Source organism: Gambusia affinis, linkage group LG11 (assembly GCF_019740435.1).
Source record: "Gambusia affinis linkage group LG11, SWU_Gaff_1.0, whole genome shotgun sequence".
Taxonomy (NCBI): domain Eukaryota; kingdom Metazoa; phylum Chordata; class Actinopteri; order Cyprinodontiformes; family Poeciliidae; genus Gambusia; species Gambusia affinis.
This window is the reverse complement of record NC_057878.1, coordinates 15077534-15104619: the sequence shown is the minus strand read 5'-3', so window position 1 is coordinate 15104619 and position 27086 is coordinate 15077534. Positions and strand designations below refer to the sequence as shown.

Genomic DNA, 27086 nt, shown 5'->3' with positions numbered 1-27086 from the left:
TCTTCATCAGCGTAGACAGAGTGTCTGCACAGTTTAGTATGAGATTAATTAACAAAATTATAGAATAATGCAACATTTCAATAGATACATTTGCATTAAATCCATACGATTTGGAATTATCTACGGTGGATATGGAGACTCTAAGTTGACCCTTTTATGCCACAGAATTTTTTTAACAAGTCCCAAAAATGTGTAGCATCTTGGTGTAGCTGGAGAATACATAACATATATGCTACAGTATAAAATCCATAACAAAGTGATCCTGAAATATTGCTTATTTAAAGCTGCTAATAGAAGGAGACAAACATAATGTGCCTATGGTCCAAATCACTTGATCGTTCACCACTGGGTTATTATTTGCTACTACTAAAGGGCCGTATGCTCTACTTCAGTAATGCTTCTGATTTGGTTCGATGTCAGAACTCTGATCTGTTAAATACGTCACATCTGAGTACAGAACTTTTAAGTTGCAGGTTGAAAAGCCAGTCAGACTTCCTAACTACTACTACCAGTACACACTGTTGTCATGTATTTTTCTCAATTTTGTGTGTTGAAACACTAGAGGAAAATGTCCGAAAACAAACAAACAAAAAAACAGAAACTGTGTTTCCAGATGTGTTCAACTGGGTTAACTGCCTGCAAATTAATGAGTGCAAATTAATGGTTTATTGCTTAAACCATTAATCTGCATTAGTGGTAAAGGTACTCCTTAATGGTTACCGGCATAAACTTTATAAACTTTATACCAACAACCATTATGTGCTAAACGCAGTGATGCTTTGAGAGCCTAAACTTTTCAAGTTGATATTTAGAGTTCAAAGGAATATGATAATTACCAGTTCGAAGGACAAACACGTCACAAATGTGAGAGGTCTTGTTTGCTAACGGTTTGAAGAGGGTTCAGATTGCATTAAGCATGCACTGCTGGTCAGTTCAAATGTTTACTACATAGTTGCTGTCAAATATGATTTTAATTTTATAAAGTACATTTTTGATGTAGACTCATAGGTGATGCTAATTTATCATCTATGATTATAAGTTTGATTCATTTTATCTGGATTGCCTGAGTGCCAGAGAGGGTTATAGATTCTTTAAAACTCTCTCTAGTCTTTCTTTGATCTCGCTATTGGCTGCTATTGATACTGTCGAAGTTCATCAATTGTGCATGAAGTACAATAAGACAGATTGCAGCATGGATTTTTTTCGTTTTTCCAAGACTATGAGAACATCTAGAATCTAAAAACCTATCAAAAGACACATTTAAAAATGTACATGTTTAAAGAAGTTGATTTATCGTATGTAAATAAATATATGTACATTTTTTGAGAACACCTACGCGAAAGTAAGACGCCACAGTCTGCCTCCTCATGTTGGTGGTTTCTTCTGGGTGACGCATCATCTCCAGAGTGTCCACCTGAACACAGACATTCATTGTTAAAACCCTGCTTTGATAAAGCAGGTCCAACTCGAATGTAATGCTGTTTATTTGCAGCCTGGTCGTCCTCGGCAGAGATAAAAGTGACATTATTGTAGCAGCTTTTCTTTCACTGAACAGGCAACTTGGGAATACACAGCTGCACTAACAGTGCCGTCGATACAACAAAAAGCTGATAAGCACTTAAAGCTAACAATCTAGAGAATAATTTGGCACTGCTGAGGGGCATGGGAAAATTGCAAAGCATTCCGGGTAATAAGAGTTGCCATCACCAAGCAGACAGTCATCCAAATGACGACGGATTAACGAGGACACAGTTTAAGCTTTCCAACAGCCCTTACGTTTCATAGCTTCATCAAAATTAATGATGCAATAGATATTTTATGGCAAGTCAATGTAGCAACGTGCATATCTGAAAACCTTCTTTTATTCTTGCTCAAAGGAAGAAAGGTATGCTCCCCGTGTGCAGGAACAGAATGAGATCTTCGCACACTTTGTACTCAAGTATGATCTGCTTTCAGAGGAGCAAATGATTATCTGGGACCCATTTCCACTATTCCAACACGCAGCCCATCACTTTAATCTGGCAACTTTTTTATAAGTGTCCGTTTCTGTCAACTTTTCTCCAGCTCCCATTGAGAACAAGGCAGCATGCATATTGCATCACTCCCACTGAGCTGTTAGTAGTTAAGTCTGTTTCCCCTTCAAGAATAAGTGAGTAGGTGGAAGTTGGTGGAAGTTCATCAAAGAGGAGCTGATTTTCCATGGTTATTTTTCCTAAAATGTGGTGTGTTTGTGTCTAATTTTAAGAGGGTTCTTTTTCATAATCTAAAAGAGACATCACAGAGTATTTGTTTACATTGATAACACAGAATTGTGGCTGTGCGGGGAAAATAGTTCAAAAGAGATGATTTACATTTTTCTCTGCCAGTCCGTGATTGAAGTTTGAAAAGCGAAGCTTCACACAATTCAAAGTTGACAGGAACGTTCAGCTGATTGTCCTAAAACTGCTCGCAATTTGGATCTGCTCTGCAGTTTTGGGGAAATACATGTAGGTTTAGTAGGTTTTACTTTTGCAACTAAAGTCTTACCTTCATTAGGTATTTTGGAGACTTGGAGTGCAACACATGTTGGCAAATCACATAGAAATAGAGGGAAAAGAGAAATAGAAAGTAAAGACACACAAGATGAAGGAGGGTTTCAGGTGACTTCATGTCTCTAAATGTAGGCTTGGAAGCAGTCACAGCATTTTCTTGCTAGGAACGTGACTCACTGGTGTTCATAAGTCCACCTCCATAAACATGTATTCGTTTATTTAGATGTGATAAAATTGCAGACGCGCAATTGTTTGGCACCATGTCATTTGGTCAAATGAGAATAAATTTGAGCTGTTTGACAACTAATGTAGGTTAAAAAAAAAACTAAAAAAACATATCATGCATAGTGTTAAGAATTACGGTATTGTTGAGTCGCAATTTTTGTTGAAATTTTAAATTACAATCTGGTGGATTATTCTACTGGAAAAACTGGTCAACACTGGTTCTTTCAACAGGGCAACGAGCCAAACATTTGAATAATGTGTACAGAAATGTGTCCCCAGGAGAAAATCAACCTTCTTACATGGCAATCTCAGTCCTAAAGACCTTAATCCTACAGAAAACCAGTAGATTGAGCTAAAAAAAAAAAAGAAAAAAGATGGACATAAGACAGGACCCAGGACTGTCACCATTGTACAAAATAGAAACGATTGAAAAAAAAAAAAAACATGTTTCTGTCTGCTTTTCCCTTGTGAAACTTTGTAGATTTGAAGTGAAAGATTAAGTATTGCTACTGCAATAAAATATACCTTTTCACACCTGGGATGGTGATAAGCTGAGTATTTATATATGAAGGAAAAATTATTTTAAGAATTTTAATTGAAATTCCATAAGAAATGAGATGCTAACATAGCATCAATTGTCTAAATTATGAGCTATGAAAACAAAAAGAGAGAAATTGCACTACAAAAATGAATGCTATGTGGAGAAAATGTACAATCTGCTGCTTTGAAGGAACAATTTGGGCAACTGACAGTTACAAAAACATTATTAAAGCATAATTTATTAGCAAGTAAAAGAGACAAAATATTTTAATATGAACGGATATCGAAGTTGGTTAATGCATTTCACTAATTTGCCAAATACCTCACTGTCTGTTAAGAAAAGTCTGTAAATCTAATATATGACTTTCAAGCTGCAGAAACCAAATAACAGATGGCGATGCTGCCTCTCCACAAGCGAGACTGCCAACAGGGTAGTCAATTAACGTGGCTATGCTTCGTGGCGCAGCCTTTTACTGTGATTCTTATGGAGCGATGCCTGTGAGCAACAAATAAAAAGCATCATGTGTTGATTCACGCCAGTGGAATCGCACCTTCCTGCGTCCCGAGGTGAGCTGAGGGGGGAGAGATCTGGAGGCAGCGGTGACCCGAGCCCTGGACGTCGCCAGATTTCCTGTTGAAAATAAAATCATTACAATAGTAAGTCAGTTTTATTAACATGGCGCCACTTACAGATAAAAACCACAAAGTGCTTCACATTAAAATAGGGCGTGGGTTTCACAAGGTCGATATGTGTTTTAAAAAAATATATATATTCAATGTCCATATAAAACTTATAAACGTTATGCACATGTGAAAAACAAGCATGTGAAGCTGATGCAAAACCCATAAACATGTGATGAACATATAAAACACACCATTTACATATGATGCCCAGGACATAAACATAAACAAGAACATCCCATAAATTACATTTAATGCACATGCGAAACCTTTTTGAACAAAATTTGATATCCATGTGAAACTCTTAAACAACATGCGATATTCATGTGAACAACAAACATGTGAAGATGATGCAAAACCCTTAAATTACTTTTGATGTCCATGTGAAACTTTTTCAAGCAAAATGTATCCATGTGAAGAACAAACATGTGAAGCTGATGTAAAACCCACAAATTACATATAATGCCCATGTGACAATCAAACTATATGTGAAGTCACATGTGAAGCTTATGTCTCCAAAAGTGATCAGATGAGAAAAAAAACCCAGGACATTCATGAGTTTTTCATTAAGTGTTTTAACTGTCAGTCTAGACTTGATCACTGGATATAAATGGCCTCCATATTGTGCAGTTCATTCATTAAAGCGCTTTAGACTAGAGTGACAAATAAGATCCACCAACAAGTGAATTCCCCAAAATGCAGACAGAAAGGAAAAAAGCTGCCAACTCATTGTGGTTATGAAAAACGGGTAAAAGTCTGAACAGTTCTGATAGTCTTAGAATGAGGGAAATGCTTATTGAGAAATACTGACAACATCAAACTGGGGAAACTACACTACAGTGTTTGTGTTCATACAGCAGCCGGCTCATAAAAGACTGTTCAGAAGGAGCCTAAATCTCTGTGAATCCCATGGACTCAGGAGTGCAGCTGCATGCACAGCAGTCAAACATCCCTACACACACACACACACACGCACACAGTAGAAAGGATGTGAACATAGCATATGCAAGACAGTCTGAACATTTCAAAGTTTCTGCACAAGATGTCCAAATGTTTTCTCTGGCTATATCTTCAGAGGCTAAACTGTGATTAATAGCAGTGAAAGAAGCCTTTGAAGCAGGATTGGTGACATCAAAGTCCTAATCCATGGGTGGCAGGATTTTTATAATGAGTGGGAAGTATCTTAACACATTTCAAAGGGTTTACTCCATGAATAAACAATAGCTGCACAGATGTGCCACACACACCTTTAGAAAAATATGTCTGCAGACACAGGAGGCAGCATTACCCAGGCAGCCGGGTATGGCAAGGAGGTAAACCTTTGTAAGTTTTCGAAGATAAAGCCGAACTGACAGGCCAACAATTGTTCTAGATTTTCTACTACACACAGACCAACTTTTCAAAATGCTAAATATGCAGCCGGCTCCTCCAATATGAAGTCTCACGTCAAGCGCTGAGGACCTCGTCTGACAGCCAGGCAGAAAAAAAACTAAAGACTGGATCAGCGGCTGGCTTTCGTCAGAGGCCCATCAGATGAGTATTAGAAGTTTCAAATGCTGCAAAAGATCAAAATCAATTTCTGATGGATTAATTAACAGCCGTCCCTTTTCTAACTTTAGATAAAGGACGCCCTATTGGCAGTAAAGGTTCCTCAGTGAGCCAAAGCAACGCAGTGCCTCACGGGATAAAAATACCCACAGAAATAGTAGTGCATACACTGCTGTAGTCAAAACAACCCAAAACATGATGAGAGAACACTTCAAAAGAGCCTTTTAAGCCGGTAGTGATGCTGCTTTTAGCTTCTGACAGCCGTCGGATGATTTCTATGTATTTTTCTACACATTTACTTTCCTACTAATGTTTTTTTTTTTTCTGGATTTGGCAAGGACTCCGACATGTTTAAATATGCCATTTAAAATTTGTAGGATATTTGTTCTGAAAAGTAACTACAGGATTATAAATAGAGCCTAAAATATATATGACGGGATGGCAATTTGAGCTGCTCGTTGCTCATTATGAACAAATGTTTGTGAGAGGGACTTGTCTTTAAGGACATCAGGTTTCTATAACCTCAAGCAACCCTTCGGCACAATCATCTCAAAAAAAAAAAAAAAGAAGAAGAAGAAGAAAGTATGATCTTTAAGAACAGGGGCTGTTAAAACTGTGTCGGGTACATTACCAACACACAGGCAGGGAGGGCCCCGCTCCAATTAGCCCAGAGTAAAGCTGGACGGATTAATTGGAGTGGGTCTTGTGCAAATGAAGTGCGCTCTCTCCTCTCCCCATTAGTGCTGCTGGGCCAGATCATCTGAGCACATTTGTCATGATGAATTAGCGGCAGCGAGTGGAACGGGCTCGCGGAGTGTCACTGCGCTTTCACGCCTCTCACTTCCATGACACCATCAAGAGCAGATGAAGGGGGCTGCGCCGCGAAGAGAGAAACTGTGACAGTTGCACCTAAACCTCGCAAACGGACACTCGCCGCTTTCTTCACTTATTCCTCGGCGGGTCGCGTTAATTCATTCTTCTGGAGGATTTTGTATCCCCCCTTCAGACTACATGATTAGAGCATGGGTTAACAGTCAGTATCCTCAAAGATTTTCGTCTCTTGAGACATGAAACCATGGGAACACCTGTGATGTCCGGCCCTGAAAGGAGACACTCTCATTTAGATACAGTGAGGGAACTTGTCTAATGATGTGGATCATAATTATTCAAACAGAGAGACAGACAAGAAAGGGAAGATTTGTTCTTTGACATTGAAAAAAAAAAAAAAAAGATCAGCTTCATGTGTTTTTAAGTTTCTGCCAGAGACAGTTCTCACTTTTATCCGTTCTCTCAAATGATGAAAATAAATGAAAGCGAAAAGGAGTTTTGATATGAGGAATTAAAAATTAAAAAAGGAGAGCAGGTGAGGGAAATACTCTCCATCAGGTCACTTAGTGGCGAGAAACAGGTGGACAAGGATCCCTGCTGTTCGTTTCGGCTTTACGCATGTTGCTCTTGGCGCTGACTTCCAGGACAAATGGAGAGAGTGGCAGAGGGGCGTATGGGGAGGGGGCAAAAAGAGAGAAAAAAGAAAACCCTTGCCTGGCATCTGTGCGTTCACTTTGAAAATTAAGCCCAGCAAGAATCCTGTCGGAGAAAAAAAAGCTCAAGCTGGCAGTTGTATTGGGGCTCTATTGACAAGAATAGTCAATGTGCCTGGGATTAAAAAGCAATCCTGCGTTCAATATGACACCTCCCTACACGCTTTTATGAGTGTCAGTGAGCGCCTTGTACTTCTGAAGCTGTGGATCGAGCTGTCGACACGGGGGACAATCAAAGTTGTAAGAGCGAGCAGCCTTACCGAGCTGAGTGAGCAGAGGCTTGCTGGATATCTCCAGCGCTTTTCCCGCTCTCGTTTTCAAAACAGATGATCTCAAAACTCAACTCAGCAACCAAGGAAATTAGATTAAAAGACCCATAACCCTTCCCACCCCTCCATAACCGCCACCGTTCATGCCTGGGGATGGCTTCAGGGGGCTGCTGATTTAAATGCCATCCAGTACTGTCAAAGCAGATCAATCATAAAAAAGCATGGTGTAATTGGCTTTTAGTGACACAACACAGTGTTGCGTTTATCAAAGCATGTTGCGCCATGTGACTTCAGAGAGTAGGCTCCTTGCTCCTGATGTGCAGGGTCGCCGTAAATCCCGCTGCTGACTCAAAACATTTTCCAAATACCACTATTTGGAAAGAATAATAATAAAAATATTACTCAGTGAGTGTCTTTCTTGGTAGAAGTCTGGAGGAAGATCTGTCTGTTGGGATGAAAATAGCCCTCTGCTGGGGAGAGAACAAAGAGCCAAACGTGTCACATATGGAGCCGGGAGAAGCCTGTCAGGACGATCTCCTTTTACATGAAGGCACACAGAGGATGGAAGTGCTATGGCCTGACAGGAAGATGTGGGGGGAAAAAAAATTAAGTTTAAATGTTTGACACAGATGTGAGCCTTAAACTTTAAACCTTGAAAAGTTACATGAGAACATTTTTGTTAAGAAAAAGCATCCAAGTGTGAGAAATTATCCAAGAAATTAAAATTATTATGTCATTATCAAGTGTCACATCCTAAAAGCAACATTTCTTTGAATCCCAATCTTTAAAAAAAAGACATCGGAAAGCTCAGTGAAATGTATTTAGTTAAGTATTAAAATCTAAACCATGATGTAAATCACATGAAACTTACATTTCTGGTAACTTGCCATTATTAAAAAATGCACTTAAAAGTTGTGGTTGACTGAGTTTAAGACTTAAGGAGATTTTTGTAAATGCTGGCAAAAAATACATAAACACACACACACACTCTCTCAGATGGAGCCTCCAAAGATTTTTCTAAAGGTGGAGCCTGGATGTAAGACACACTGCATCTCTCAGATGCAAATTTTGTCCCTCGACAGGCAAAAGGCCAAGATAAATCTGGCTATGCACGTAAAGTCCTCTGTCAGTAAACAGTCTGTTGGCCAACTCTGTCTTCTCTTAAGATGGTATAGTGTTGAGAAAGGAAAAAATACAAGACATATATCTGTCTATATCTATCTATATATATCTAACAGCAAGGCTAACTAGATAAGAGGACAACAAGAAGTTGCTCAAATTTGATCCTTCTGGGATTTCAAAAGCTACCTGCTGGACAATATAGTTAATTTAAAAATGTTGGAAATTTCTAACATACGGTAGGAATATAAAAAATGTAGAAAAGTAGCCAGACACTGTTATTACATTTAGGTATGCTAACTGTGCTAGCAGTGCTAATCGCTTACAATAGTTGTTCCAAACACGTGTTTACATCATTTAAACTCACCTATGTACTTGACTTTGCTTCACAGAAAACCTTCTGTTTTGCTTTGTTGAATTGCTTAGTGTCACTTTTCAAAATCACAAGCAACAATGCCGTACGCACACTGAGGAAGGTTCACTATTTCATCGTCTGCAGTGTTCAGAAGAGTGTTAAACCCAAACGCCTAGATGGGCGTCATAGTAGTGTGAAAACAAACGTGGTGCACTCCTAGTATGTCTCCTGTTTGTTGCAAGCAGTGACATTTTTCTGTCCCCCAATCAATGGACTGTTTGTTGATGCAGTGCATCACCCTAACCATACCATGCCCTTATCCTATGAACCTATCACTGATGCCCAGGAAGTGTGTATTACAGGTCAGCTGTAGGCTATGTGCCACTTTTACAGTGGAAACAGAGAAAAATGTTGCACCGAACTGCACCGACTCCTACATTATTTGAAGTAAACACAGGGAATACTGCTGTTAAGGATTACAAATGTGTTGTAATTTCTGCAAAGTCTCCACCTGCACTACTCCTCAAAATATTCACCATTCATAAATTGTGGGGTGGGCGCAGTCATTCCTACTTTACGAGGACAAAAAGAGCACATCAATAGTAAAAATAAATGCAGTCACTTTACATCACAACACTTTTTGTGCTGGAACAAAGGGCTGGCAGTGTTGAGGTGCAGTGTGGACAATCAGCAGGCCCAGGCAGCCCTGAGGCAACACACACACTCTCTGACATACACACACACACAGAACCACTAAAGGCTGCCCAGGCCCTGGTAGGCCTGTCTTAGCTGCGCCAATTCAAACACTCTGATCCCCCTCCCTCAGTCTGGGAAAGACCCTGGCTCTCAGGAATTTGTCCATGCAAATACATCCCATTTCCTCTGACAAAACACCACCACATGTCCAGGCCTCACGGACCCGCTTTCTCCGGGGGCTCAAATGGCCTCGCTATTCACAGCCTGGGAGAGTTTTACTTTCTGGGGTTTTCCTGCCTCCCTACTGCTCACCGAGGACAAACATTACACTAGGACTATCAAATTTTCAAAGTGGGCATGTAAAAGAGACCGAGAAAAACATGCTTGTACTGTATTAGGATTGAGAAAATACAAAGTAAGGGAATATGAGCTGGGATGAATTCGTCCTTCAGGTACATATGTGTGTTCTTGAACTTCCTTGGACAGATATTTCAACTTCAGTTGGAGAGGCTGCAGATCTACGAGGGTGTCCCCTAGTGGTGATACTGTGAGGAACCCCAGAGACTCAAACCACCCTGGTGTAAAAACCGATTTCCATCAGATCCTCTCAGATAATGGTAATTTCACAGATAACAGTGAATCTATAACGTTGAGGGGAGATGTAAATTAAATCCCTCCTAAAATTCTACCCTGAAGAATAGATTTCTAATTTTCATATGCTGTGCTGTATCTCACTTTGAACAGAGCTCCATCTTTTCCTGACTGATAAGACAGACCAGCTTTTATCTTCAGAGATGATCTGCACTATCAAAAACTGCAGTAAGGCGACCAGACCTCCAGCTCTTAACAAACAGACTAACTGCTCACACTGAGCTTTGTTTAAGCCTTTTAGCAAGTTAAAAATGCACATAAACAATTTATTTCTCCAATAAATACGCACATTAACGTGATTCTTTCCTCTGAATGGCAGAGCAGACCAAACCATAGAGCAATAAGAGAATAAAGAAGCTTTTAGGTGTAAGAGACTCCTACAGTAAACATTACAGCACATCTTAGCTTCTATTCAGTGCTGCTGTTTACTGAAAGGATGTGTCCAATGTATTTGTTTTTATGGTGTGCACTTCTCTGAAGCTGTTAACGGCAGGAGGAAATAGCTGAAGGCTCCCTTGTGCACAAGCTGCAATAGAAGTTTACAGACGTCACAAATTTCCACAGCTTGGGAGCCTTTTGTGAATCGAAGCTCCCTCTTAATGCAGCTGGGAGTGAAAGCAGGCCTTTACAGCCCCCCTCCCTAAAATAGGATGTGGATCACATAATGTGGCTTAGCTGAAATAAAGGAGAGGGAATCTGATAATTTAAGACATCTATTAGCATTTCAGCTAAGTCAAGTGACCAGGAGGCCTCGGCGCCGGCTAATGACGAGCACGTTACTCTACCTTCATTTAAAAAACAGAAAAGAGGTGGGACGAGTTGCTTTTGTGTTCCCTAAATACTGTTTCCTCATCCCCCGGGTATTTAGAAACCTTATCATAAAATATCCCTCCGCACCCACAATTTGCGATAGCATTCAGCAGTGGGAAACCAAGAGGGAAAGCTTAGTGAAAATAAAAACAGAGCGCCGCGCAGAGAGCTGAGCCTCTCAAGAGATAATGGAGAGTGCAGATTTATCCGAGAACGGCGCGCAGAGGCTTGAAGTGGAGGAGGACCAGTGGATGGCTGGAAGCCGCGTCTTTAAGAAACCCACTTACCTGAACGTTTATAGAAGCAGCACTTATACAGTATCACGATCACATAAACTGCCTGTCTCAAAAGTTTCCGTTTCTATTGTGATGATGAGAACAATGTATACTTGAAATATTTGTTAAATTGGCATAATTTTCCTTTATTGTACCTGTTTTAGTCAGAGGGCTGGAAAACAGCTGCTGAAGGAGTTTGTTCTCCGATGTTCTCAACACCAAAACAATATCTGCAGGAAGAGTGTCCCGGTTCTTTTCCAGAAATCCATTTACGCTGTACATCACCTGTCGAGCAGAACGCAAGAAATGCAAACAAAAACCTTAAATATTAGGGAACCAAGCAATTTTCTTAATGCAATGCACTATATTCTGAGTCAAAGTGAACAAAAAGAATATGAAATATGAAATATGAAATACTACTATAGTTTGATAGCATAAATCTGTAACATTTCTTAAACAAAAAGTAGGGAATGTTCATATAAAGGTACAGCAAAATCATATGGAAATGGTTCAGGAAATGGTTTACTTTCCTGAAAGTTACTTGGTGCTTTCAAGAACTCTTTAAGGAACTTAAAGAGTTCCTTTCCCAGAACATACCGGGTACTGCTAAACTGCTAAAGGCCTACAAGTATAAAGCTCAGGTCTATTTCACAGTAACTACTCACACCATGGAGTGTTTGCTTGTTTACACAATAATTACAAATTTGATTAAATCCACATTGCAATCAATCAATCAACTTTATTTCTATAGCACATTTCAAAAACCACTAGGATAGCCAAAGTGCAGTAGATTAAAAACATAAAAAGGCCTCATCTCATTCTCATGAGCCCAGTATGATCTGAGTGTATCATTTCAAATCTTTGCTGTTCAAAAATGCAGGTATCCAATTGAAACTAAGTGAGAGCCTGTGTATGCTTTATTAAATTTGTGTTCCAAAATCTAGCAAACACGGTAGTCAGGTATTAAATGCAAACAAACATGCGATACCTTTCCAGCATAATGCTGTATTCCGAAGCAAAGGTCCATGCATTTAGGAATCCAAAAATATTTGCACCGCAGATTGTCTTCAAATTTATCTGTGAGCAAGACATAGAAAGAGAATAAAACGGGGTGTTAAAAGGTTTTACACGCATAATGAGCTGCAGCTACAGTGCTGTGAAAAAGTATTTTCCTCCCTACAGGTTTCATTTGTCTGCCTTTTTGTCACACTTGTGTTTCAGATCATCAAACAAATTTTATTATCAGACAAAGATAACCCAAATAAATTTAAAAAGCTTTTATGACGAACTAACAGCTAACCAAACTAACCTAACCTGAAAAACTAATGCTGCACCTCTGTAAATGGGGCACAAGTTATTTACTGTCTTACCCACAAGGGTCTGATCGGTGGCCTGGGGGAAGCGACTCTCCTCATCCAGTAAGGATAAAAGCCCCATTGGCTTCTGCAGGAACATGTCCAGAATGGGCCTGTTGTCCTCATACTCCACCAGGCTGGCATCCACTCCCTCGCTCTGGTATTCCATCTAATTAGGATCAGAAAATATAGAATAAACCAGTTAATGGTTTTTCTAAATGACCCAATTAGACAATCTGGGGTAAATATGATTTGTGGATGTGTGTATTTTTCCAGGGGAGGGGGGAGGGGGGGCAGAAAAGAGCTCATAATCAACTAAACCAAAGAGCTGCATCTGGCTGCGTGATGAAGTTTACAGCATAATAGAATGAATGCATAATACAGAAGAGCTCCAAACTAACAAATAGAGCCACTTACTTATTCATAATTTATTTCAATGTGCAAATAACCCACAGTGATATCTTATTATGGCATCTATTTAACTTCAGATCAAAAAGTTCCTTTAAATATATATTTTACTAATAAAGTAGAACCAATGGATCTAAACCCTCCTCATGTTTAAGTCATCATCTTGGAATAATCAGTTTGAGCACAGCAGCACGGAAGACATGCACACCAAATAAAGATCCCTCTTGTACAGAACATTAGCCCCACAACTCAGCAGAAACTTTTTCACAAGCTTAAGACCTAATTTTCAATGATCACAGCATCATTTAAAGCAGAATATGCAGCTTTTGATGTAAAAGTATTCACACCCTATCCACTTTTTCCTATCTTTTTTTATGTCAAAACCACAAACTTCAGTGCAATTTTGTAGGATTTTTATGTGGCACACACACCCACAGCTGTGCAAAAATTGCGAAATGGAACAAAATAACAGCATCGCGAAAACCAAGAAGCACAGCAGACTCGTCTGAGATGAAGTTGTAAAGACATTTAAAGGAAGAGTACATTACAACTACGAAACCTACCAAGATGTGGCCATCTACCTAAAATTATAAGACGAGCACAGAGAGAATTAATCTGAAAAGCGGCAGGTGTAGAGGAGCTGCAGAGATCCACGGTTCAGGCGGACTACTAGTTATTCTGTTAGCAGAATAAGTAATGCTTTCCACTAATCTAGCCTATAGTGATAAAAATTGAGCATCTCCAAAACATGAAAACTTGTGGCAGCAGCATCATGCTGTGGGGATTTATTTTGTCAGATGAAGCAGAGAAGTTGGTCAGAGTCGATGGGAAGTCCTGGAAGAAAACCTGTAAGAGGACTTTCATCTTCCAGGGCAGGACTTTAAAATTGATCCACACAGTAACACACCTTCCAGTTTGAGCAAGTTTGTTTATTTAGACACATCAGATGATTACATCAGAAATGTAATCATCTGATGTGCAAAGCTGGTAGAAACTTACCCCAACTGTAAGAATCAAGGTTCAGGTTGTTGTATTTGCCTAATTTCTAAACTAAGCACTACTTAGTGTTGGTTTTTCTCATAAACACAGGTTGTATCAAAATATCCAGAAGTCAGGGGGGTACGGATATTTTTACAAACACAGTAGCATTTTAATCGTGCTGCTAGATAAATCCTATAATGACTGAGCAGAGCAGAGGACAAGAGACTGGAAGCAGTGAATTATATCCTGTGGTTTGAGCTTTAGGTCGGCATTTGTCAATAAGCAAAACAACAACTTTCACTTTACCTTGGAGAAACAGCCGTTAATATTACTTAAAGGCGTTATATTAAAAGGCTTCTTGATTAACGTCTATTCATTCATCAAGCAAAACAAAACCTAGACACACTTCAAAGTAAACAGCTTCATCAAGTCAATTAAGAGTAATTTCGTAGCGCACAAGTGTATGCTAACAAATAAGCAAGATGTCATGTTGAGAACAAACAAATAAATAAATACAAGTAGTTATTTTCAAAACAGCATTTTGTTTAAATGGCTCTTCATTCACCACGCATTAGAAGAGAATCTCAAGCTAAAATGCGTTTGAAAAGTGTATTAACAGGACCGTTTCCTGGAGAAAAACTCACCTGTTCAAGGGCGAATATGTGCTGGTTGAAATAAAACTGGATCTGCTCATTTGCAATGTTGATGCACAATTGTTCAAACGAGTTCTTCTTGAAGTTTTCGAATCCAAAGATGTCCAGGATACCCACATTCATGCAGCTCTCTGCGGCACTTCAAAGGAAAAAAGGGGGACAAACAAACTTATTCTTCTGTGTTGGAGGAAGCAGCAAATCCCCCAGCAACCGTAATAATTGATAAAACTTTAATGATAATCCAAGTTCAACCCATATACAGAGTTGGATCTGCAGGAAATCACAAACATCGGGTTTTATAAAAGCTCTATGACTGGTTTTGTTTCAGTCTCACACCTCAGAGTATTTTCAGTGTCTCCACAAACAAAACTATTTTACAGCACAGTCGAAGAGTTAAGATGTTTTTATATGATCTTTTAAATTATATTCATGCTCCCGCTTCTTAATCAGTCATTCCCCACATGAAGTAAAGGTCACCTTAAAAGCCTGCTCTGCCCAGCTATTAAAGGCAATAAGGAATCAGAAAAGATGAGCTGAATTTAGACAGGAACTCCAGCTTCTCCTCATTTCTGCGAGACGACTCTTTGACACTCAATGCTCATATTTATAAAGGAATTCTTTTGGATCAATGAAGAGCCTCTTTGGAGTCTCTCTGAAGTCTTTTTAATCATCAGAACATTATTTTCTCCGCACACAACTCTGTATCAAAAATTTATTAAAGCTTCTTTTTTTTTTCTTTTTTTTATTTTGCTCTTCTTTTGCTTGTCTTGTGCGTGCCCATTGATATTCTCCTCTGCATCTTTGCATCCTCCTCTGCAGACGTCCACAGAGGTCATCAGGGCTTTGCATAGGTTCTGCGCCGGCGTCCAAGACGATCAACAAAGGCAGCGTTGACATCTTCACAGATCTACACGCACTCTCACCAGATCTTCACGTCGGGCTGCAGCAACGAGTTGATGCGGTTGACGATCCAGCTGAAGAGGCGTCCGTACAAGGCCTTGGACATGGCGTCTCGGACGTCGGCGGCTTTGTCCACGGTGTTTGTGCGGATGATGGTCTCACCTCTCGTGACCACGCACTGAGAGGTCAGCGCTTCCTGGAGCTCCTCGGAGCCGATGCTGAGCAGAGACGCAGCTGAAAGTAAAGGTAATTTGAACAATCATTTTCACAATCTAAGATTTGTCTTTTAAATAAAACACACAATGCCATTCAGAAAGGCTAGGGTTTGCTCCAGGAGGATCATCATAAAGTGAAAGTCTTTTAAATTTCACCTCCATATACATTCTGCTTCGGGAAAAAATGTTTCAGACTTGATCGATACTGGGGAAAACCCTAAAAGCGGTTACAATTAACCCATGCATCTGTCAATATATAATGAAATTTGTATATTCACACAAGCATGTAAATAATTTTCAACACAGGCTGAGGGAAGTGTGCACAATAGAAGATTGTACAGTAGTTGGTTCTGTATGTTTAGAGGTGATGAATCCAAACGTGGGAAGCCAATTGTGCTTTTATTCAGATAAGTCTGTGTGAAATGAGTTTTTACTAAAACATCGTTACACACGCACTTTTTACAAAGGCCAGGTGACGAGAATCGAACTGCGGACAATTGCAGCCGTTACTTATGGTGCGCCAACTCTACCGCTGAGTTGTGTGGCGTCTTTATACAAGTCATTTTTATAGGTGACGGAAACCCAGTTATAGACTTCAACCCTCGGTTTACATTGTTTTGTTTTCTTTTGTTAGAGACTCATCAAAACAGTTCGAAAGCTTTGTGGTCATGCCTGCTTCTTTCAGCCCTCCAGAGTATACTGTATAGTAAATATATAAAATAATGTAACATATCATATTATATAATCATAATCTGATCTAATATAAGATAAAGTAAAAGCACAAATAAATACACTTGTAATTTTGTAAGGTTTTTTCTAAACTGTTATTTTTTGTTTTCTGTTTCAATTTTTTTTTCCCTTTATCAGAGGGATGTTTTTTGTACTTTTGTCCTGAAGGAGAAATTAATTATTTTGTTTATATAGAAAGAGAAGAGATGCAAAAGACTAAACAGCTCTTCTGTCTTCTACAGAATATGGAAAATCAATATAGTGAGAGATATTTTTTGTTCTGTCATCTCCTTATCAGGTCGGATAGCTGTTTGTTTTATTTCATGCAAGCAGAACGTCTAGATCTTTTTTTCTGTTATTCCTAAATTACTTTGTTTTAAAGCCCAAAAGCAGGTGCCATTAAACCGCTTAAACACATTTTCTTTGCTAATAAAACTTTATCCACTTTATAGTAATCAGTTAAGACTTATCAGTTTTGTAAATTTTATGTAGAAGGAGCAAAGAAATAAATAATCACCAAAGTAGCATCCATAATTTGGTGGAGTCTATATGTTTGTGAAATGTTTCAACTTTCAACTGTGTTGTTCTGTTTTCTACAATGGAGTTGATTTTTTTTTCTTTTGCTTTTTGTGGTACACGTTGCTCCAATGGGCCATCACACAGTTTAGAAAGAAAGTGCCCGACTAAACAATCATTTATCTAAACAAGTTTCGTATAGTTTTGTTGAAAACGGGCGATCACTGTTACAGACAGAGAGCTGAGCTGCTGCGTCTCACCGTTCTCTAAGGCCTCTGAGTTAGGCACGTCACTCTTATCTGTGTGGTGACGAGATGTGATGGCAGTAAACTCAATGTTGCCCGTGTTCAGAATGCCTGACAGAATCCTGTAGACAGAGTTCACCTCCTGTGAAAAGAAAAGCACAACAGAAAGCCCAGTTATTGTGGCACTTAAGGAAAACACACGTTTAAGTGTTTTAGTTGTGCAAAAGTACTTCTTCTGTGAAGCCGATATTTCTGAAACACTCCTGAATTGCATCAAATTGCTCCTTGTACTGTTTCCTCGAGACAATGTCCTGCATCACTTTGCTCTGCTGACTGTCAATGTACCTGCAGAGAAAGAGATTATGAGAGGAGACGTCAAGTTTCAATACAAGGAAAGTTACGCATGACAGCGTTTGATGATGTTATCAAAAAGAGAAACAATAAAATGCAAAAATAAAAACAAATCTAAGAACAGGTGTCAAGATTTTACAGGTTTCTTCTCTTTTTTTTTTTTTCCTCTCAAAATTGTAATGTAATGTAAAAGAAATTACATCAGACACAGATAACATAAGTAAATACAAGAAATGTATAGTCACAACTCTTGTTGCAATATCTATGTATGGAGTTTTGCAAGTCAGTATTACACCGAATATTTTATCTTCAGAGGAAAACATGTAAATTTTATATGTTAGTATTTTATTTGTTACATTAGTTAGACTTTCACTACCTGCAATTCTAACACTTCATGTACACTTTTAATAGTGGAAGTGCTAAAGATAATAGTAAAAGAAAGAAAAAAGTCTAAGAAACGTTTATTAGTCATGACTGATATTATCATTATTATATTTAGCAATAGCAATATGCATTTTCCTAACATTATGCAGCATTCATCAGAATTTAAATGGCACATTTAGTAAGAAAAGTAGTTAGCAACTCAACTTGTGGGTAAGACAGTAAAAGGCCCATTCTTAAGTTATAAACCAGTGTTTACCATCATATTTTTTGTCAGATATTAAAATGTGCTTAATGACCTAAAACATTTTAGTGTGACAAATGAGAAAAAACTGAAAAATCTCAAAGGGGGTTAGCACCTAATGTTTTACAGCATTTTATTTTGAAGCCAGGTTTGGAAAAAGGTTCACACACTTGTGATTTTATTTTTAAGGAACATGTCAGGGCCAGGCATAAATTCAGTGTGTCAGCACATAAAACTGCAGCACAAACCGCGGAGGTGTCCTGTCTGGCAGCCTGTACATCTTCAGCTTGGCCTGGTGGTAAAGCCCGGCGTACATGTAGTAAAATATATGAAAGTTCTTCTCGCCACTGAATAAAGCACAAAGATTTGTTAGAAGCATAACACAAATTTAAATATGCAGCAAATTAAAGGTTTCACTCACGCTGCTTGCTTGATAACCCGCGATTTCTCCAGCAGATATTCAGAGATCTTCGCCCCGATGACGGCTCCGGTTGGTGTGAACTTCATCTCCAGGTATTTACCAAACCTGCTGGAGTTATCATTGATCGCGGTGCAGGCGTTTCCGAAGGCTTCGACCAGAGGGTTGACCTGCAGGATCTTCTCCCGCAGACTCCGGTTGTTAGCCTAAGAGAAGCATCCAGCGCACGTGACGCATTCTCAGTTTTCCCTGAACGAATAACAGATTGCTTGGTAAACACTGTTCAATGAGAAATATTGATAATGTGAGAAAATACCTTTCCTAAGAAGGTAAGATGTTGAACAATCAAATGAGCACTTTCTGTCTTCCCGGCTCCACTTTCACCACTAATGATGATGCACTAAAAGAACAGTAAAAACACATTTTCAACCAATATACAACTTAGACATTTTTTATGGCTTAACTATCAAGACTACAGTCCACACCACCAACGTAGGCCAGCTGCTTTTAAATATGTCATAGAAAATCAGCAAAGTTTAAACTTTACAAGAGGATACAAAAAAAAGTGAAAAAAAAAATACACAACGGGTTGGAGAAAAAAAAACAGCTATTTGTTATTATCTAGAAAGACATATTTAGCTAAAAATCCAGATGAACTTCATAAAATGTAACTATTGTATATCAATATGTAATATTCCTCCAGAGGACCTGGTCTTTGCAGAAAGTCACCATTCCTTGGTATGCTGCATCTGCTGTGGCAAAGATGTGTGGAGGGTTGTCACCTCTCTTTACGCCATGATACAGCTTAGAAAACTAAGCAAGAAAAAAGAAAGAGTTTATAAGAAGGTGCAGATCATATACATTAAATTTTCACAAAGTCTGCATATATACATATATGTACATTAACCAATTTTGTGGTTTTCATCCCAGTTTGGGCCAGACATGACAGATCAGCTTCCCTGATAGTAGGACAGATTGTAGAAAATAGTTTCAAATTACTTGTCAAATTGTGTTTCCATCGTCTCCATAGCACAAAATTTTTGAGATCATTAAAGTGTTGATTCTGATTTATTTATCTTCATGTATTTTTTTTTTTTGTGAGAGCAGCTCACTTCAAGTCTGTTTTGTGCGATAAGAGTTTCAGGCGCAAAACAAACAAACAAAACGTAAACGTGATGCTTTTTAGTCAAAATATGGAAATTTTTCTGTAATCTAATTAAAAAACATAAAAATATGTGAACATGGGCAGTTGTTTGGGAATTCAAACATAAAATAAACTTAATAAACAGATTTTTGTAAATGATTGGTCAGATTATAATGAATCACATGAAATCAATGAATTAATTGATGAATCACATCTTTATACATTTAAACTTTATTTGAGACAAAATATAATGCATTCACAATAACTTGTTTATGTTGAAGCTGTGAAACTTCAAATGTCTAAGTGGGGAACTATGAACATGTATTAATAATTCAAACCTTTCTGAACTAAAGTAAGAACAAGTGTTTGTTCAGAATGAACACACACGATAAGTTATAAACGTCTGATCAGAGAGACACACCTCCTTTTCCAATCTTGGAAAGTCAAGTACAAAACATCCAAAACTCTAAATTCACAAAATGGTGAAAATGTGAAATGATCAGCTCATAGTACTGTTTTATTTTTTTGTTTGTTTTTTTTTTGCCTGTTTGATTCAAACACTTATCTGTGGGAACATGTGAAAACGGTTTTCCACCAACCTGAGGAGAATAGATGCTGAGATTCTGAAAAGGATTGAGAGCGATGAGGATGTCGCCAACATAAGTGTAGACCTGAAGCTCATCGTACCGCTTCTGGAGATGACTGATTATTAACTCCTTTAAAAAGAAAAAGGAATAGTCAAGCAGGATTAGAAATAAAAATGATCAGAATTGATTAATCCCAGTTTAATGCAACTTTACCTCATCTAGAAATTCCAGGTTTACCAGATCGTCATCAGGGCAGCTTTCAATTATCAGGGTTTTACGAGTATTAATCCGCTTGTGCCTGTTTGAAATAAAGGACACAATATATGTTACAAGCTGCAACAGGACACCAAAAGTAGTTTGATGGCTGAATTTGAGCCCCAGTCACATCGAAGGGCTGAGTAAAGCTCTATAAAGTTCCCCCAGGGGACTCATCTCCCAGCAAAACCAGCTGTGATTGCTCTTCATCTGTGTTTTGACCTATTACTCTCCAACAAGTCCCATGAGGCCAGAGGTCAACACGCAGCCAGCTGGCTCCATAAAAACCTCCAGGGACACCAGTGAATGTGAGAAAGAGAGAAACAGAGGTGTGGCTCAGATTCCTCTCAGAGTGCAGGAATACACAGGAACTGCAATCTAATAGCAATCAAGCTCTTCTATTAAATTCATAAGATAGAGGTGTTTTATGATGTCAACAGATTCCCGGAGAGAAACAAGGAAACCAACAATGAATCCATCACACTGATGAATCTGCGCAGCTGCAGCCTCACATGATTTATTTTCACACAGTAGATCATTTGTTGCTGGATAACAAGCCAATAAGCCAAAGTGTTGTGGGGAAGAAGCTGCCTCATGATTTCATGTTCATAATTTTCTGTTTCTGCCCCAATCAGACACACACAGCTGCTGACAAAGTTACACTGTTCTTTAAAACAAGTCATAACCTAAATATGGACTTCTTTCATTCATTTTTAAAGCTCTATTTGCAAGTCTTTGTGTGGCTCTGTTGTCTTTTGTGGTTTCAGGGTAAAAAAGTCCCAAAAAACACTGTCAATATAAATTATAAAATGAAGGATAGAAATGCATACCAAAAGAATTTAATTTGATTAATTTAATTAAGAAACAAAAGCCACCTGCAGTGAGCCATAATAACAAGACAGCAAAAAAAGAAAACGAAAAAAAGGCTAAACTTGTGAAAAAAAGAAACTGTAAAAGGAAAGAAACGACTGGCATTTGTTAAAAGATGTTTTAATCAAAGTAACATGAAAAAAGGGGCACGTATGGCACAGGATATTTCAAACATAGACATTGAAAGTTGTATTTCACTAAATAATTGAAATCCAAATAGTCAGAAAAAGCAAATCAAATTCTATTCTGTCTGTAATCACTTACTGTTTGATTAAAATATGTTCATCAAACAGAAACAAACAGAAGGCAGTATGTACTTTGTCCTCACTACATGCAGAATCATTTGGCATAACTCTAATGCAGATGAATATTTACAGTCTTCAGAATCGTCTGATTGATCAGCAGGACAGCCAAAATGATAACAGGCTGCAGGACTTTGTTCCTGAAGAATAAGCGTCTTTTAAAAGCATCTAGATTTTGGGCAGGTTTTCAGATAAGGTATATGAAAGCTAATTAAAACATCTCTGTTCATCAAAGCACAACAGTCTGCCTGCTGCGTGCTGTGTTCAATTTGTTTGTGACATCTTTGTTAACCACCACTTGTGAAAATATTGGAAACAGTCTCAATGCTGGGAGCACCAAGATCGATGTTCTGAAGTTAAATATAGAGGACACAAACCAAACTTTAGATTCTGATTTATTATCTCCAAAAACTCTCCAAAACCCAGTGCAGCTGGGTAGTTAGATTAAATGACTGCAAAAATAAATTCTGTTTTCTTACCAGAACAAGTGCTGGTGACTTTGCAAACTGATTTTATTTTTTAGTTTTTGGGAGTCATTAGCAGCCGTATTCAACACATTTTAGACAAAACAAGACATCATGAGGGTTAACCATCTTTTTTCCTTTTAATTTAACTAGTTCAGATGTCATTGTAAGATTTTTGAATGTTCATTTTCTCAAAATCCTGAATGCAAAAAGCTGTACTTGATGGAGCCATAAATTTGAACTTTGGTCTGAATTAAAACAGTTGTGCAAAAATGTGTGTTTTTGCAAACTCTTGCAAATGTCATTTGTTGCTGTCAATGGGTTGTAAGGAATATTTTTTCACATACAGGATCAAATTGGTTTGAATAGCTTTTGTTTCTTGCCAAGTTATAATTTTATAACTACTTTTCTGCATTTACTCAGGTTTCTTTATCTGATATTACATCATTTTAATCATCTTAAACAAGTACGTAAGATCAAAAACGAAGCAAAAACATAAAAAAAAAACTGAAACTCTTTCACAGCACAGCAGTAGATTGTGAGTTATGAAATTAAATTCTGAAGGAACACATAAAAATCACAACATATCCTCTGATATTCAATTCACCAGCTGTATCTATATTCTATTACAATAAATAATCAATCATAAGACTGAAGATATTCTAGCTCCAGGTTAGTAAACGTTTCCTCCTCTGCCTCCGTCTTAATTTTTCAGTCTCAATGCAGCAGAAAAAGCAGCAGTGGGGAAATACTCTTGGCATGTGCTCCCTAAGAAGTGACTCCTTGTCCTCGTGTCCCGTTGGAGGAGGACTTGAGACCTCCAGCGTCTGACTCTTTCCCGCTTTGAAGTAAACCACACTATTCCACCTACGGCAGCTACTTTTAAGTTCCCTACGTCTTTCTTATTCTTATCTGCTTCATTGTTCGACGATCAGTGGCATGGGAGACTAAACCGGGCGAGCCCAGTTCTCGCCCTACAAGCTCCTAATCCCATTATCCACTTTCACTGTGGACAGGAATTCGGGATCAGGCTCAGGCACCAACTCTGCATGCTCTTGGGAGTAAACAGAGCTGGCAAGGCATCAGGACTCTCAGTCAAGGGCAGCTTCAGCAAACTCTTTTATAATGAAGATTAAGCACTGCCAGAGTCAGTATTCCTCCAGTAAAATGGTCACAGTTTGCGCTGTCATTTACTGCCCTGTGAGTCTCTGAGCGAAGCTTTAACCTCATGGAATCTCTTCTATTCATATGTGGATCCTGCAGGGCAGCGAACCAATAACTAGCTCACTAGCTATTGTTGCAAAATCCTGTATGGTTTAAAGCTAATATTTATTCCTCCAATCAGGGGCTTAATTGAATGGACAAGACAAATAGTTGAACATAGATTTAACTGAATTGGTTTTATTAATTTCAAATAAGTCATCACAATCACTCTTTCTGAATTAGTCATACTCTGTGAGCTTATCTTTAATCACAAACTGTAATATCCATTGCTGTGTCTCAATGCGCCTGAACATAACAAGATGAGAGGTTGCCCCCTACTGGTCAGACTTGATAACAGCACTCAATTGATCCCCCTAAAGCTGAAACAGAGAACTCAACACCCAACAGAGGCAGTGTAGATTTTTTTACCATTTCTTCTGCACAGACACTTTAATAAAGACTTACCTGGTTCTGGTTCTACACCCAACTTCTTGCTGCTCTCTGATAAGATCTGCTAACTGCTGGCTGAGAGCTACATCCTTGCCATGGACCTGCTTGATGAAGGGATGCTCCAGCAGGTGGGTCACAGATGGACGGGCCTCAAAGTCCTTTATCAAACACCTTAGAAGCAGAAAAACACACACAGTTATTAGGAAACTAAGGAATTATTTAGGTGTTTATAAATCTTTAGCAGCATCACCTGAACATTGTTGAAACTGAAAGAAGTCTCAAGCAAGTCTGAGTTTCCCTAAGATTAGCAGACAGATTGGACAAACGGTTTGCCAAGGAGACACAGAGCTTTTTAATATCTGCCTTTGCCCACAACTTTCTCAGATTGTTGCAGACACAAGTTCTCCCCTTAAAGTCGCTGAAAACCACTTGATGTTTTTTTTTTTGACTGAGTGACACGAAGGAAAATCAGACTTGGTGCAGTTGCATTCAAAAAAGCGTAAATTTGATCATATTTCAAAGTCACAAAACCAGACAATCTTAAAAGTATGGAAGAAATAGATAACATAAAAAATTACCTGTTTTCTGTTACAGAGAAAACAAATAAATGGTGATTTTTACCTCTAATGTGTCTTCTGACACTACAAAACATATGCCGATATGCAGGGATTGCTTTAAGATCAACTCAACAACAGCTCCCTCTGAATGGCTCCCCTGAATGTTCATGATAATTAGCTGTGGTTTCTGGTGAGCAAATCCTTCTGCAACCTTACACACAATAAGTCACAGATCCACTGCTCAGACAAAGTCTATTCTTCAGAAAAAAACCCTCCTTACTATGTAGATTATTACAATTATTAAGAATTAAGACATGTTGATTAGTTGAGATAATCTAAAGGTGGTCTTTAAGACAAGAAAGGATTTAAAGGGATGGTATTGTGTATTTTACAGACATTGTGCCATTTATAGCGCAATCTAGTAACTGTTAAACTCAACTGTTATAAAAATGCTATATGTATCAAACATGACAAAAGAAATTTGACTTTGCCGTTTGATGCCTTAAAAATGGCCTGTCTCTTTAAGAATCTCCTGCCCTTTCTGATACTCCACCTTCAGCATTGTCATCACAACAATCCCGTTCCAATAGGTCATTTATAACCACTAATAGGATCGCTGGACTGTGAAATAGTTTGTATGACGAGCTCATCAGATGCACACTTACACCAGGTGTTTTTCTAATTGCTGCTAATGCTAGTGGAGCTGAGTGGAGAACGCATGGAGGAGGCAGAAACTCGGCAGGAGACTCGGAGGAGGAGCTTTTTGAGAGCAAGCGTTTAGGCACCCTGAGTGTTTGCCATGGGAGATTCAAGGATTCCTCAGATATGCGTGAGAGAATCAAAGCAATAAGAATAAGATTATATCGCAATGTAAAGCTCAAAAATTACATTTTACTTAAAACTCCCCTTTAAGAAAACACCACTGGATTGTGCTCAGTTGTTAAGCTAAAGCTAAAGATTGGGGGGGAAAAACTCACCAGTCAAGTTGCTTTCAGCTAATCGCAGCAGAAATTCTGTTTCTTTTATCAGTTCGTTCAGCTCTGAAAGCTAATTCCATGGATTCATTAGTGTCAGGGCATTAAGCAGAGGTTGTTGCTATTAGCCAGGCTGTGCTGCCAGGATGCTGAGCGGAAGGCCACTTTGTCAACCCAGTCAGCTCTTTGGCTGCCCAAGTGGAGACACCGGTGATGGATTTATTATCCAGAATCCCTCCTCTCATTTCCCCAGCTGGCCCGTGAACACACTCTCTCACTCACACCCTCACTCATTCACACACATATGCATGCAGGCTTACAAAGGTTGCAAAGGCTTCACAAGCAGCCTGCAAAAACTGATAACATTGTCCAGCCTCTTTGCATTCATCTTTAGTGGGCTTTGTCTAAGGAGCTTAATGTTGAAACCATTATACAAATTACAAACCCGAAAATAAAAAGTATCAATTAAAGCCACTGTCACTGCACTGCAAAAAAATGTAAAAACCAAGTGGTTACTAATTTATGCATGAAGGAGAAATGTGACAAAGATCAACCATTGACTGATTGATCAAAAAAAAAAAACAAACAAGTCCTCAAAAGTCTTGGTTAGCTCTTTGTTACATACAAACATACTGTTAGGCAAAAATTTCGCCTATACAAAGTCGGCAAATTGAATTTTATTTTCTCATTACGGCTCAGGCGAACAGTGCTCTCCGAGTCACATATTAAGGTTGTATATTCCAGGCAATCGCTATGAGCCAAGCCTGACATTATTAGCTTTGCACAGCGGAGCAAATGATAAGTTATCTGGGCCTCAGATTGAACAGATAACTCAGGTAAATCTCTTTGTTCCTCTAAGGCAGATTTACACCGATGAAAGTCAACAAAAGAGAAGAAAAGAAAAGAAGTGAGGGTTGGTATAATCTGGTGATAAAATACCAGATTCAGGTTCTTCACTGTTTGTGTATGCATTCCTGCCAGATCTTACATAATAATACTCATTAATATTTTTAGTGAAATTGTTTCATGTTTAACTTTTTAGTACAGAAAAACAAACAAACTATAATTCTGCCATTCTTTCCTTATAATGTGTGTCCTTACCAAATTATTTGTCCTTACTAAATAATTGAATATTTATTTTAGCATTATGATTCATTGTAGCTCAAGTCTAGTGGTGATAATGAGATCAAAATAATATTAATTGTGTGTAACACGGAACACTGAAAGGGTTTTTTCTTCCTTCAGTAACAGCTTCCTCACTGTATCGCGCTGAATTTGTGGCGTCTTGTTATCATTTATCACCCAATTCTGGTAACCAGCTCATTTTATCACTATCTTCAGCATCTTTCATGCTGACGATATAAATGCACCACTTCTCTGCACCACTTGGCTGTAGTCCCATTTTCTTCCTGTTTGCTTTGTTTTTCTTTCAAGGTTCTGAATTAATTTCTTGATTTCAGTCATGGAAATGAAAAAAAAAAAACTATTGTGAGCTATCTATTTGTATACTAAATATATTTCTTTATTCATTTATTGGTGTGAAAACCTGCTTGGTAGGGAGATTCTATTGGTGATGGAAGAGGGAACTAAAACCTTGTCCTCCTTTAAAACATGCAGACCTACAGAAAACATTTAAGTTCATT

At 38.5% G+C, this 27086-nt stretch overlaps 1 protein-coding gene across 4 annotated transcripts in view; it reads right to left on the bottom strand.

Annotated features, from left to right (window-relative positions):
- myo3b (myosin IIIB) overlaps positions 1-27086 on the bottom strand; it is an 80380-nt gene that overhangs the window by 32533 nt on the left and 20761 nt on the right. For 2 of the 4 annotated variants that reach the window (XM_044131469.1, XM_044131468.1), the window contains 17 exons: positions 23928-24083; positions 20582-20666; positions 20381-20497; positions 19346-19450; positions 18954-19037; positions 18641-18843; positions 18468-18566; positions 17474-17588; positions 17259-17385; positions 15562-15772; positions 14630-14777; positions 12612-12765; positions 12230-12318; positions 11397-11526; positions 3848-3927; positions 2527-2547; positions 1337-1414 (listed from right to left, as the gene is read on the bottom strand). In XM_044131469.1, the coding sequence (XP_043987404.1) occupies positions 1337-1414; positions 2527-2547; positions 3848-3927; positions 11397-11526; positions 12230-12318; positions 12612-12765; positions 14630-14777; positions 15562-15772; positions 17259-17385; positions 17474-17588; positions 18468-18566; positions 18641-18843; positions 18954-19037; positions 19346-19450; positions 20381-20497; positions 20582-20666; positions 23928-24083 (2002 nt within the window). Of the gene's footprint in view, positions 1-1317; positions 1415-2526; positions 2548-3847; positions 3928-11396; positions 11527-12229; positions 12319-12611; positions 12766-14629; positions 14778-15561; positions 15773-17258; positions 17386-17473; positions 17589-18467; positions 18567-18640; positions 18844-18953; positions 19038-19345; positions 19451-20380; positions 20498-20581; positions 20667-23927; positions 24084-27086 lie in introns of all 4 variants that reach the window. The other 2 variants (XM_044131471.1, XM_044131470.1) reach the window with 2 other exon arrangements.